At 46.9% G+C, this 13743-nt stretch overlaps 3 protein-coding genes across 3 annotated transcripts in view; 1 reads left to right on the forward strand and 2 right to left on the reverse strand.

The window, feature by feature from the left end:
* Positions 1 to 13743, reverse strand: part of LOC119961668 (zinc finger protein 436-like) — a 158818-nt gene that overhangs the window by 45443 nt on the left and 99632 nt on the right. The window lies entirely within an intron of this gene.
* Positions 1 to 13743, reverse strand: part of LOC119961661 (oocyte zinc finger protein XlCOF6-like) — a 90694-nt gene that overhangs the window by 8120 nt on the left and 68831 nt on the right. The gene's annotated exons all lie outside the window — the stretch shown is intronic.
* On the forward strand, positions 4380 to 8118 carry LOC119961662 (zinc finger protein 229-like). The gene is made up of 2 exons (XM_038788949.1): positions 4380 to 4417; positions 6570 to 8118. Exon 2 carries the CDS (start codon positions 6686 to 6688, stop codon positions 7973 to 7975), a length of 1290 nt encoding a protein of 429 aa, XP_038644877.1. The 5' UTR covers positions 4380 to 4417; positions 6570 to 6685; the 3' UTR covers positions 7976 to 8118.

A 13743-nucleotide genomic window follows, 5' to 3' on the forward strand; every position in this document is an offset into this window, starting at 1 on the left:
CGCCCCCTATTGTCTATTGGTCCGCTCCTGCCGTCAATCATTCTCGAGGCCTGGGAAGGTGTCAGGTGAGAGGTCAGTGTCGCGGGGCGGGGTTTACAAATCCCCAGTCAGTCCCCAGAGCCGAACAATGAACATTCTCCACTCTCCGTTACTTCCGGCTTCTCTCGACAAACAACCTCATAGAGACCAGGGGGGGAGACACTGACCCAGTGACAATGTCACTGCGTTAGTCACCCAAAGAGACACGAAAATGTTCTGGGGCCATGGGCTCCAATCCATTCGATTAATAAAATCTGGAATTTAAAGTTAATCTCAATGATGGTGACTGAGGGTCATTGAAATCTTCAATGTCACTGGATTAGGTCAAAAATCAGAAAGTAGGCAGTAAACTGGTTAGTTTAACGCCTGTTGTTGGGAGACTGTTGGAATCCATTAATGAGGAAGTAGTAACTGGTCCTTTTGGAAAGTCAATCCGCAATCCATCAGAGTCAGCGTGGTTTTGTGAAGGGTAAATCATGTTTGCCTCATTTGTTGGAGTTCTTGGAAGATGTAACCAGCCAAGTGGATAATGGTACTGTCAATGTATTTGTACTTCCAGAATACTTTGATAAGGTGTCACAAAAGGTTATAAACAAGTAAGATCCTATGGAGTTGAGAGGTAATCTATTAGTTTAGATAGAGGATTGGCAACCAACAGATGGCAGAGACTGGGGTTTAGATTATTTTAGATTTATTGACGCATGTACTGAGGTACAGTGAAAAGTATTGTTCCTGGTATACAGTTCCATATATGAAAAACATATTGGAGGTGTTGGCAGGTTCAAAAGTGGACAAATCTCCAGGTCTGGATGAATTGTGTCCCAGGATACTGTGGGAGATGAGGGAGGAGATTGCAGGGACTCTGATCCAAATTTTTTATTCCTTTCTGGCCACGGGGGAATTGCCAGAGGACTGGAGACCAGCTAATGTGGTCCCACTGTTTAAGAAAGGTTGTAGAGATAAGCCAGGGAACTGCAGGCCCGTGAGTCTCACGTCGGTAGTTGGGAAACTATTGGATAAAATTCTGAAGGAGAGAATCTTTCTCCACTTGGAGAGGCAAGGTTTGATCAGGAATAGTCAGCATGACTTTCAGAGGGAGGTCATGCCTAACAAATTTGATTGAATTGTTTGAGCATGTGACCAGGTGTGTAGATGAAGGCAGTGCAGTTGATGTGGTTTACATGGACTTCAGCAAACCTTTGACATGATCACAATGGGAGACTTGAAAGACCAAAGACACAGGAGCAGATTTAGGCCATTCGACCCATCGAGTCTGCTCCACTATTCAATCATGGCGGATATGTTTCTCATCCTCATTCTCCTGCGTTCTCCCCATACACCAGGTCCCCTTGTTAATCAAGAACCTATCTATCACTGTCTTGAAGACACTCTGATTTGGCCTCCACAGCCTTCTGCGGCCATGAGTTTCATAGATTCACCATCCTCTGGCTGAAGAAATTCTTCCTCATCTCAGTTTTAAAGGATGTCCCCTTCAGTCTGAGGCTGTGCCCTCGGGTTCTAGTTTCTCCTACTAGTGGAAACATCCTCTCCACGTCCACTCTATCCAGGCCTCTCAGTATCCTGTAAGTTTCAATAAAATCCACTCTCATCCTTCTAAACTCCAATGAGTACAGACCCAAAAAAAGAAAGCAAATGCACATGGGATACAGGGTAATTTGATGAGGTGAATCGAAAATTGGCATAGCTGTTGGAGACAGAGGGTGATGACAGACAGCTGCTTCAGTGACTGGAAGCCAGTGGCATACTACAGGGATCTGTGCTGGGTCCCCGATTATTCATTATTTATATAAACAACATAGAGGTCTATGTGGGGGGTAGGATCAGTGCTTTGTGGATGACACAAAGCTTGGCCTGGTGGTTAACAGTGAGGTTGAGTGTCTTGGGTTACAGGAAAATACAGACGGGATGGTCAAATGGGCAGAAAAGTGGCAGATGTAATTTAACCCTGAAAAGTCTGAGGTGATTCACTTTGGAAGGAGTAATTTGACAAGGAAGCATTCAATTAATGGTATGACATTGGGAAGTGTGAGGAACAAAGGGACCTTGGCGTGTTTGTCCATAGATCTCTGAAGGTAGAAGGGCAGGTTAATAGGGTGGTGAAAAAGACATACGGGACACTTTATCAAATTGAGGCATAGATTGCAAAAGCAAGGAGGTCATGTTGGAGTTGTATTGAACTTTTGTGAGGCCACAGCTGGAGTACTGTGTGCAATTCTAGGAAGGATGTGATTGCATTGGAGGGGGTGCAGAGGCGATTCACCAGGATGTTGTCTGGGATGGAACATAAGTTATGAAGAGAGGTTGGATAGGCTTGGGTTGTTTTTGTTGGAGCAAAAGGCTGAGGGGCGACCTGATCGAGGTGGACATGAGGGGCATGGACAGGGTGGATAGGGAGCAGCTGTTCCCCTCAGTTGAAAGATCAATCACAAGGAGACACAAGTTCAAGATGTTTAGGGGCGATTTGATAGCATAAAATTGTAAGGAGATATTGACAGACGAGGTGAATGGGCAATACTGTAGCAATGTAAGCAAGTGAGGTTATCTGTTTTGAACCAAAAAAGGATCGAACTGAGTACTTTCTAACTGGAAAGAGGCTAAGTACAGTGGGTGGCGAAAGAAACTTGGGGTTCATAGAATCTACAGCATGGCGACAGGCCCTTTGGCCTAAACTGGTCCATGCCAACCATAAAGTCCATCGAAGCTAATGCCATTTGCCTGCATTTGGCCCATATCCCTCAAAACCTTTCCTATCCATGTATCTGTCTAAATGCCTTTTCAATGTTGTCAATGCCCCTGCCTCTACCACTTCCTCCGGCAGCTCATTCCACATATATACCACCCTCTGTGTAAAATTGTTGCTCCTTAGGTTCCCAATAATTCTTTCCCCTCTTAACTTAAACCTGTGCCCTCAAGTTCTCGATTCCCCAACTCTGAGAAAAAAGACCGAGTGCATTCATCCTGTTCATGCCTCTCATGATCTTGTATACCCCTATAAGATCACCCTCAGTCTCGTATGCTCCAAAGTAAATGGTCCGAGCCTGTCGGATCTCTCCCTGTAATTCAGTCCCTTTCGTATAGCAAGGCGACCAAAACCGAACACAATACTCCAGGTGCGGCCTCATGACATCTTGTCCAACTGCAACTTAACTTCCCAACTTCTACACTCAGTGCCCTGACTGAAGGCCAGCACGCCAAAAGCCTTCTTCATTGCCCTATCTACCTGTGACTCCACCTTTAGAGAACCGTGCACCTGAACTCCATGGTCCCTCTGTTCTATACTCCCTAATGTCCTACCATTCATGGTGACGTTTCACTTTGATTTAATTTTCCGAAATACAACACCTCACATTTATCTGTATTGGACTCCATTTGCCATTTCTCGGCCCACTTCCCCAGCTGATCAAGATCCTGCTGCAATTTTTGATAACCTTCCTCACTGCCGACATTACCACCTATTTTAGTGTCATCTGCAAACTTACTGATCATGCCTTGTACATTCTCATCCAAATCGTTCATATAGATACAAACAGCAATCTCCCCGTCCCTCGCCTCCCCGTCCCTCGCCTCCCCGTCCCTCGCCTCCCCGTCCCTCGCCTCCCCGTCCCTCGCCTCCCCGTCCCTCGCCTCCCCGTCCCTCGTCCCCTTAGTTAATTACTCCAGATTTCCCAAATTTAGAACCGATTCCCAACCGGCCAATCAGCTTTACTCACGTTTCAGTTTTTATTCCCTGTCCCCGAAACCCAGCAGGTAAATTGTTCTGAAGCTGCTCCTCCCAGGATTCGGGCCAACTCTGCTCCTAGCCGACTAGGCCGTGAATCCCCGAGGTAAGTTATTTATACTTGCTGTTCCAAAACTACTCCTCCTCGAATTCGCACCAACTCCACTCCCTGCTCTGGTGAGATTCATACCTGGGTCTCTGGAAAATCATTAGGACAGTTTAAAAAAAAATTTGAATATTTCTCTTCAGTGTATTTAAAATATTGAAAATGGCATAAAGGTTGTTTGGCTGACAGTCAAACACTGTCCTGTAAGGTAATGAGTCCTTTTGCTTCCCAATTGGCCAAGAGAGGCAGTGTGTCACAAGGATGGATGTGTTGACCGATTAATGGCTGGAGGATGGGGGCAGGTCATGTGATCAAACCTCCAGGAATACATTTAATCAAAGTTGGCGAGGAGAGAATGTTGTGAATTTCTATCCTAAACTGACAGTGAGGTTTCTGTAAATTTACAGGATGCTGGAGGAGGAGGTTTAACAGACGGGAAACACAAACCAAACGTCACATCGCAATCTGACAGAGTCACTCGATTCATCAGAACCTAAATTTCAGCAGCATCTGGGTGTGGAAGACAAAAAAAGGTTTGTCTGTTCTGTCTGTGAGGCAAGATTTCAGGTCTCAGTGTGACTGGAAAAGCCCCGAGATTCACAAACCCTGGTTAGACCAAACCTGGAGAACTGTGTTCAGTTCTGGACAACAAACCTGAGGAAGGATAGAATGGCCTCGGAGGGAGTGTAGCACAGATTTACCTGAGTGATATCTGAACCCCCAGGGGTTAAATTACAAAACTAGATTACACAAAAGAGTCAGAGACATGATGGCACAGAGAAGGGCATTCGGCCCATTGAATCCATGCTAGATCTCTGGGGCAATCCAGTCAGTGCCATTCTCCTGCTCTCTCCCTGTATCCTCGCAGGTTTATTTCCCTCAGATGTCTCTCCAATTTCCTTTTGAAATTAAATGATTCATTGTGACTATTTTCAAACTCCCTCATATGCAGCAAGTTTCAGGTCATTGCCGCTCGCTGTGTAAAAACATATCTCATATCACCTCATATCTCCTGTACATACAAACTAGGAACAGACCACTCAGCCCCATGAGCCTGCTCAGCATTCAATAAGATTGCGGCTGATCTCATTCTAACCTCAACTCTACATTCCTGCCATCCCCGATGACCTTTCACCCTCTTATAAAGAATCTATCCAGCTCTGCGTTAAAAATATTCAAGGACTCTGCTTCCACTGCCTTTTAAGGACGGGAGTTCCAAAGTCTTACAACCTTCAAGAGAATAAAAAATTCTCACCTCCATCTGAAATGAGTGATCCCTTATTTTGCAACAATGACCCCCCTTGTTCTAGATTCTCCCAGAGGAGGAAACGTCCTCTCCACATCCACCCTGTCAAGACCCCTCAGGATCTTGTATAGTTCAATCCAGGTTTTACCCAAAACTTTAAATCTGTGTCATGACTGCTTGTACGATCAGTGAATGGAAACAGAGTTTCTTTGTCCGCCTGATCAAAATCCGGCATAATCTGAATCAAATCTCCCCTCAAACTCCTTTGCTGGAGGGCAGCACAGTGGCCTAGTGGTTAGCACAGCTGCCTCACGCACTGAGTTCCCAGGTTTGGTCCCTGCTCTCGTTCACTGTCTGTGTGGAGTTTGCACATTCTCCCCGTGTCTGCATAGGTTTCGCCCCCACAACACAAAAATGTGCAGAGTAGGTGGATTGGTCACACTAAATTGCCCCCTAATTGGAAAAAATAATTGGGTAATCTAAATTTATATATTAAAAAAAAACCTCCTTTGCTGGAATCATTCTGGTAAATCTCCTCTGCACCGTCTTCAAGAACCTTAACATACCTCCTTTAAAAATTTTTTTTAGAGTACCCAATTCATTTTTTCCAATTAAGGGGCAATTTAGCGTGGCCAATCCACCTATCCTGCACATCTTTGGGTTGTGGGGGTGAAACCCACGCAAACACGGGGAGAATGTGCAAACTCCACATGGACAGTGACCCAGAGCCGGGATCGAACCTGGGACCTCGGCACCGTGAAGCAGCAAGGCTAACGTTCTGTACCACCGTGCTGCCCTCTTCACACCCTTCCTGAAGTGTGGTGAGCTTCATAGAATTCCTACAGTGCAGAAGGAGGCCATTCAGCCCATCGGGTCTGCACTGGCCTTTGGAAAGAGCACCCTTCTTAAGCTTAAGCCCACCCCTCCACCCTGTCCCCGGAACCCAGTGACCCCAATTAACCTTTGGACACTGAGGGGCAATTTAGCATGGCCAATCCACCTAGCCTGCACATCTTTGGACTGTGGGAGGAAACCAGAGGAAACCCGCACAGACATGGGGAGAAATTGAAAACTCCAGACACAGTCACCCGAGACTGAAATTGAACCCGGGTCCCTGGCGCTGTGAGGCAGCAGTGCTAACCACTGTGCCACCAGAAGCATAATTTCAGTATCAATATTTCTGTTTATGAAGCTCAAATTGAATTTGCTTTACCAACTACTCTCTTAATATGTCCTGGAGATGTACAAAATCCCTCTTCACCTCTTTCTCTCTCCTCCCAAAGAGGTCAGTTGTGTTTTTATAACAATCCAGCAGTTTTCATGGTCACTTTTTCCCAGTGCCGGCCCCACAAATGACCAGATTCATTCAGCTCAATTTCACAACCTGCCTTTGTGTTTTGTGGGTTCTCTCTCACTCCCTATTTTCTGTTTTCAATCAGTTTCACAGGGTTTTCGAAGGAGAGGCTTCAAAGTGCAGAATCTCAAGCCAAGCATCACATCAGGATCTGACAGAGTCCTCAATTTGTAATATCCTGAATGTCATCGTTCTTTGAACATGGAAGGAAAAAGCATCGTTCACAGTGGGGAGAAACCGTACACGTGTTGTGTGTGTGGACGAGGATTTGCTCGATCATCAGGCCTCACAAGACATAAATGCAGTCACACTGAGGAGAAACCGTGGAAATGTGCGGACTGTGGGAAAGGATTCACTTACCCATCCCAGCTGGAAACTCATCGACGCAGTCACACTGGGGAGAGACCATTCATCTGCTCCAAGTGTGGGAAGGGATTCACTCAGTCATCCGCTCTGACCACACACCAGTGGGTTCACACTGTGGAGAGACCATTCACCTGCTCTGAGTGTGGGAAGGGATTCATTCAGTCATCTGACCTGTCCACACACCAGCGAGTTCACACTGGGGAGAGACCATTCACCTGCTCAGAGTGTGGGAAGGGATTCACTCAGTCATCCGCCCTACGGAATCACCAGCAAATTCACACTGGGGAGAGACCATTCACCTGCTCCGAGTGTGGGAAGGGATTCACCACTTCATCCCACCTGCTGAATCACCAGCGGGTTCACACTGGGGAGAGACCATTCACCTGCTCGGAGTGTGAGAAGGGATTCACTCAGTCATCTGCCCTACGGAAACACCAGCGAATTCACACTGGGGAGAGACTGTTCACCTGCTCCAAGTGTGGGAAGAGATTCACTCAATCATCCACTCTGTCCACACACCAGCGAATTCACACTGGGGAGAGACCATTCACCTGCTCCCAGTGTGGGAAAGGATTCACTCGGTCATCTACTCTGTCCACACACCAGCGAGTTCACACTGGGGAGCGACCATTCACCTGCTCCCAGTGTGGGAAAGGATTCACTCGGTCATCTAATCTGTCCATACACCAGCGAGTTCACGCTGGGGAGAGACCGTTTACCTGCTCCCAGTGTGGGAAGGGATTCACTCAGTCATCTACTCTGTCCATACACCAGCGAGTTCACACTGGGGAGAAACCATTCACCTGCTCGGAGTGTGGGAAGGGATTCACTCAGTCATCTGCCCTACGGAAACACCAGCGAGCTCACACTGGGGAGAGACTGTTCACCTGCTCCAAGTGTGGGAAGAGATTCACTCAATCATCCACTCTGTCCACACACCTGCGAGTTCACACTGGGGAGAGACCATTCACCTGCTCGGAGTGTGGGAAGGGATTCACTCGGTCATCCGCTCTGCAGAATCACCAGCGAATTCACACTGGGGAGAGACCATTCACCTGCTCCAAGTGTGGGAAGGGATTCACCTCTTCATCCAACCTGCTGAGACACCAACGAAGCCACAAGTAACCATAATGATTGGGTTTTGCTGTTCCTCACATTCAGGACTGAACCATGTTCATTTGGGTCTCTTTCTGCTGATAACAAACTCCAGCCCATTTACAGGGACTAATATTCAGGCTAAAAGTCAAATAAATTAGATTTCTGTTAAATACGCAGTGTGTTGAAATTTTTGTTTTAAATTTAGAGCACCAAATTCATTTTTTTCAATTAAGGAGCAATTTAGCATGTCCAATCCACCTACTCTGCACATCTTTGGATTGTGGGGGTGAAACCCACGCAGACACATGGAGAATGTGCAAACTCCACATGGACAGTGAGCCAGAGCCGGGATTGAACCTGGGACATCGGTGCCGTGAGGCAACAGGGCTAAGGGTCTTGAAACTTGTTAATATCTCTGACACAAGTTAGTTCCTTTTGAAATACTCTTGCTCTCCCCTGTCTCTTCCATCCTCACCTCCAACAAGCTGTTTACCGGACTGATTCCAGGGATGGCGGGACTGTCATATGAGGAGAGATTGGTGAGGTTGGCATTGTTCTCACTGGAGCATGAGGGGGGGATCTCATAGAGAGTGGTGAGCCTGTGCTATTCACTACCACAGGAAGTAGTTGATGCTAAAATTTTGAATATATTCAAGAGGCGGCTGGATATACCACGTGGAGCGAATGGCATCAAAGGCTATGGGGAGAAAGCCGATTAGGCTTTTGAGTTGGATGATCAGCTATGATCATCATAAATGGCGGAGCAGGCTCGAAGGCCAAAATACCTCCTCTTGCTCTTATCTTTTATATATCTATGCAAGTGTGAAGAGCTTGTGCAGCTTCTTTGTGACTGAGATTGGGTAAATCCGCTAACTACCCTGTGTCTATGGATATTGTCAGCATTTCTCTCTCTTCAGGTACTGTCCCTCTGTCCTTCAAATCTGCCATCATCACCCCCTCCTCAATAAAACAAACCCTTGACCCAGCCATCCTTACAAATTACTGCCCATCTTCAACCTCCCTCTCCTCTCCAAACTCTTTGAACATGTTGTCACCTCCCAAATCCTTGTCCATCTTTCCCAGAACTCCCATGTTTGAATCCCTTCAATCAGGTCTCTGCCCTGTCACAGTGAAATACAAGAGAAAAACAGAATCTCACCCGGAGAGAAAGACAGACAATCCGGGAGCTTGGATCCAACACGGATATGTTCATAAGACCAGAAGACAAGGGTAGCAGCACAGTCATTATCGAGAGACAACAATACCTGCTGGAGACAGACAGACAACTGAACAACATGAATCACACCAAGCTCCCTAGACCCAAATACCCCAGACAGGAAGGAGAATTGGAGACAGACTGGAAGAACTCAGACTCCAGGCACGTTAACCAAAAACACCAGGTAGAACCAAGGAAGTTCTACCTGCTCCCTAAAATACCCAAACACCGAAATACGTGGGACAGTACCAGGGAAATACCACCAGACAGACCCACCGAATCAGACGGTGGGAAGGAATATACAACAGAACCATAGTATTTACAGTGCATAAGGAGGCCATTCGGCCCACTGAGCCTGCACTGGTGCCCATGCCTCCACTCTATCCCAATAAACCTAGTAACCACACCTAAACGGTTTTTGGACACAGGTGCAATTTAGCAGAGGCAATCCACCAGACCTGCTCAACTTTGGATGGTGTAAAACAAACTGGAGCACCTGGAAGGAACCTACACAGACAGGGAGAGAATGTTCAAACTTCACACAGTCACCCAAGTCGCAGTGCTGTGATGCAGCTGTGCTAACCACTGCCACATCTGTGGCGAAAGAAACAGAGTTAACGTTTGTAGTTCCTTGTTGTAACAGTTCTGTAGAAGGGTGAATGGACTCTAAAAACGTCCATGGAAGTGAAAAGAAAGTGTTTGACTCAGAGGTTTGACTCAGGAAGAAGTTTCCGTCTGTGTGAAGCTCAATCTTCATTCACACAAAGCCCGCAGTCTGATTGGCTGGGGGACCAGATTCCATCCCGTCCATCAAATCCTCTCATTGGTCAACACCTCTCAGACAGGAAAGAGGTTGTGGTAGCACTGCTGACTCACAGCGCCGAGGTCCCAGGTTTGATCCCGGCACTGGGTCACTGTTCGTGTGGAGTTTGCACGTTCTCCCCGTGATTGTGTGGGTTTCGCCCCCACAACCCAAAGATGTGCAGGGTTGGTGGATTGGCCACGCTAAATTGCCCCTTAATTGGAAAAAATGAATTGGGTACTCTAAATTTATTTTTAAAAAGGAGAGAGGTTGTGGAACCCGTGGCCACATGGCCAATGGAAAGAACTTTAAATGGTACAGTCTCAGCCAATGAGGGAGATCTGGGCTCAGCCCTGCCCCTAATTAACTCCGATTGGTTGGAGGACCAGCTGCTCCCACTCGGTCCTCCAGTCCCGCCCCCACTTCCGATTGGACTGGAGCTGTCGTCAATCATTCCCCGAGCATTGTGATGTGGAGCATGCGCAGTGTGGTTCATCTCCAGGGACAGACGCTTGTTTGTCTCATCTTCAGGAGGGAAGGAGGCGGATAAGCGGAGGCAGCGTTAGGGGCAGTGGGTGGGAGGGTAGGCTTCACAAACACCCAGTGGAGGCCTCAAAGCTAAAACAAGAAATTACTGCTCCCATGTTTGGACCGAGCGGGAAGGTTTTCCTGCAGAGCCTTTCCCCAGTTAACCACCCCCATCCTCATAGGGGCCAGTGTGCAGCAGGGCGCATGCGCGGTGATCCCTGTCCACTCAGCAGGACTGACACTGATGGATTCTGGAAACTCCTTTTACAGGGGGTTACAAGGGGAGGATTTAAACACAGCAAAGTGAAATCAAACAAGACATTTAAACCTGAGAGTCACTTAATTAATCAGAACCTGGATATTATTGGTCTTTCATTGTAAACATTGAGTTCCAGGTCTGTACCACTCTCCATGGGGGTTGACTGTACCAGCAATCACAGCCACAGGCTATTGTTGGACCATAAGACATAGGAGCAGAATTAGGCCACTCAGCCCATCAAGTCTGCTCCGCCATTCAATCGGGCTGCTATTTTCTCATCCCCATTCTCCTGCCTTCTCCCCAGAACCCCTGATCCACTTATTAATCAAGAACCTATCTCACTGTCTTGAAGACACAGTGATTTGGCCTGCACAGCCTTCTGTGGCAAAAAGTTCCACAGATTCTCTACCCTCTAGCTGAAGAAAGTCATCCTCATCTCTTTTAAAAAATCGTCCCTTTAGTCTGAGATGGTGTCCTCTGCTTCTACTTTTTCCCACAAGTGGAAACATCCTCTCCACGTCCACTCTATCCAGGCTTTGCAATATCCTGTAAGTTTCAATAAGATCCCCCCTCATCCTTCTAAACTCCATGAGTACAGACCCAGAGTCCTCCACCGTTCCTCATACATCACGTTCTTCATTCCAGGGTCAGTCTTGTGAACCACCTCTGGACCCTTTCCAAGGCCAGCACAACCTTCCTTAGACACGGGGTCCAAAACAGCTCACAATACTCCAAATGGGGTCTGAACAGAGCCTAAGACAGCCACAGAAGTGCATCCCTGGGAACGGCACAGTGGTTAGCACTGATGTCTCACGGCGCCGAGGTCCCAGGTTCGATCCCGGCTCTGGGTCACTGTCCGTGTGGAGTTTGCACATTCTCCCCGTGTTTGCGTGGGTTTCACCCCCCACAACCCAAAGATGTGCAAGGTGGGTGGATTGAACACCCTAAATTGCCCCTTAATTGGAAAAAATGAATTGGGTACTCTAAATTTATTTTTTTTAAAAGATGAGATTGCGAAGTACTTGGAAGTGAATCGGGGAGAAACCAATTGCCTGCCCCAGGCTGAGTTATTCCAATTCCCATTTGATCGTGTGGCTTTTCTCTTTTATTCTAAGTGTGACATCCCATTCATGATCATTATATCTTATTCCGGAGCCCGGGAGAAACTTCATCTCATTCAATATTCACATAACCTGTTGTGTTTGGGTCAGAGGCACAAGTCCACGTATTTCCAATCAGCTCGGAGTAGCTCCCACATTTCCCATTCCCAAGAATTTTATCTTGAAAGGTAACGTGTGGAATTTTCCGGTCATGCCCCCTCCGCCCCCCCCCCCCCCCCCCCCCCCAACCCGTCACTGGAAATTCCCGCCCAGTCAATGGACCTTTAAAGTTTCCATCCCACCAGTGATGATTCCCATGGACTGAAATATGACCCCGACAAATGGGATGAAGCCAAATCTTTGAAAGTCAAAGTCTTTATTTCAAATCATTGCCGTGCTGTCAGGGGAAAGGGTTAACTGCTCTGCTTGTTTACAAAAGGGAAGAGGAAACATTCACAAAGCTTCCCACAGCTTGTGAGGTCCGAAACATAACTTCAATGCTGAAGTTTATCTTCAGAGATTGAAACGTTTTGGTGCCTTTTCCAATTGTCCCAGTAAATTGTGATTCACACTGAAAGGTTTACTTTCACTCAGTAATTAGAACATTTCACTTTCTCAGCACTCACACTTTAGATCAAATCCCAATTATTCTCTTCCCTTGTAGCTGGTGTGTGGAGAAGATCATGTTGACTGTAGATCGGTCAGCACAGAAAAAGAGATCATGAAGGTGGAACAGTCGATGGGACTTTCTGTGTGTGAGCAGTTCAGCTGGAATTCAATCCTTTCCGTGCGTCTTTCTGCTTGCTCAGCAATCAATGGCCTTTTCCAGCTCAAATGATGAGGGTCCCTCGCCCAAGTCAACCATGACAGGAAGCTGCAGGAGAGTCAAACAGAGACTGGGAGATGCCTGTCTCACAGGGGTACAGCTCACTGTTGTGTTCAACCGAGAGGGACATCTGTTTACTTCTGTCAGTGAGAACTTAACAATCTGATGATTTCAGGACACCAACTTTGGTGAAAGCAGAACCAAGTGTCCTCTTAATCCCATCATACACAAAACACAGAGATTTACAATGTCATAGGCAGTGTGGAATTTTTGATGTCGGCTGATCCCTTGTTCATTTACACAGTATTTGCCTGTCTTTTTCTAATTTCTTGGCTATTTTCTAGTGAGGCAGTGCTCTAGCTGTTGGGTTTATGTTGGGCATCGGGTCGGCTTTGCTTTTTGCTTCAATGACAGGCTCATCTCTGCTGAGTGGCTCTCAAAACAGTCTTTGTTGTGGGTTCCACCTTTACCAAATGTTGCTGCTGCTGTGTCAGAAATAATTCAAGTCAGTGACTTCCAAACTTCATCCATATCAATGTTGATTGATGAAGCTTTATTGATGTCATAGATTATCATAGAATTTACAATGCAGAAGGAGGCCATTCGGCCCATCAAGTCTGCACCAGCTCTTGGAAAGAGCACCCTACCCAAGGTCAACACCTCCACCCTATCTCCATAACCCAGCAACCCCACACAACACTAAGGGCAATTTTGGACACTAAGGGCAATTTATCATGTCCAATCCACCTAACTTGCACATCTTTGGATTGTGGGAGGAAACCGGAGCACCTGGAAGAAACCCCCGCAGACACAGGGAGGATGTGCAGACTCCACACAGACAGTGACCCAAGCCGGAATCAAACCTGGGACACTGGAGCTGTAAAGCAATTGTGCTATCCACAATGCTACCGTGCTGCCCTGTCTGTGAAATACTTTCCTGTTTTGTTCAATGTGCCGTGATAGTATATTGGAGCTCCCAATGTGAAGAATATGTGAGTCAGAGAGAATTGTCAGCAAGGATTAATCAGCACGTTACAGTTGGAGATGTTCATCAGTGCAGCCTT

Source organism: Scyliorhinus canicula, unplaced genomic scaffold (genome assembly GCF_902713615.1).
Source record: "Scyliorhinus canicula unplaced genomic scaffold, sScyCan1.1, whole genome shotgun sequence".
NCBI lineage: Eukaryota > Metazoa > Chordata > Chondrichthyes > Carcharhiniformes > Scyliorhinidae > Scyliorhinus > Scyliorhinus canicula.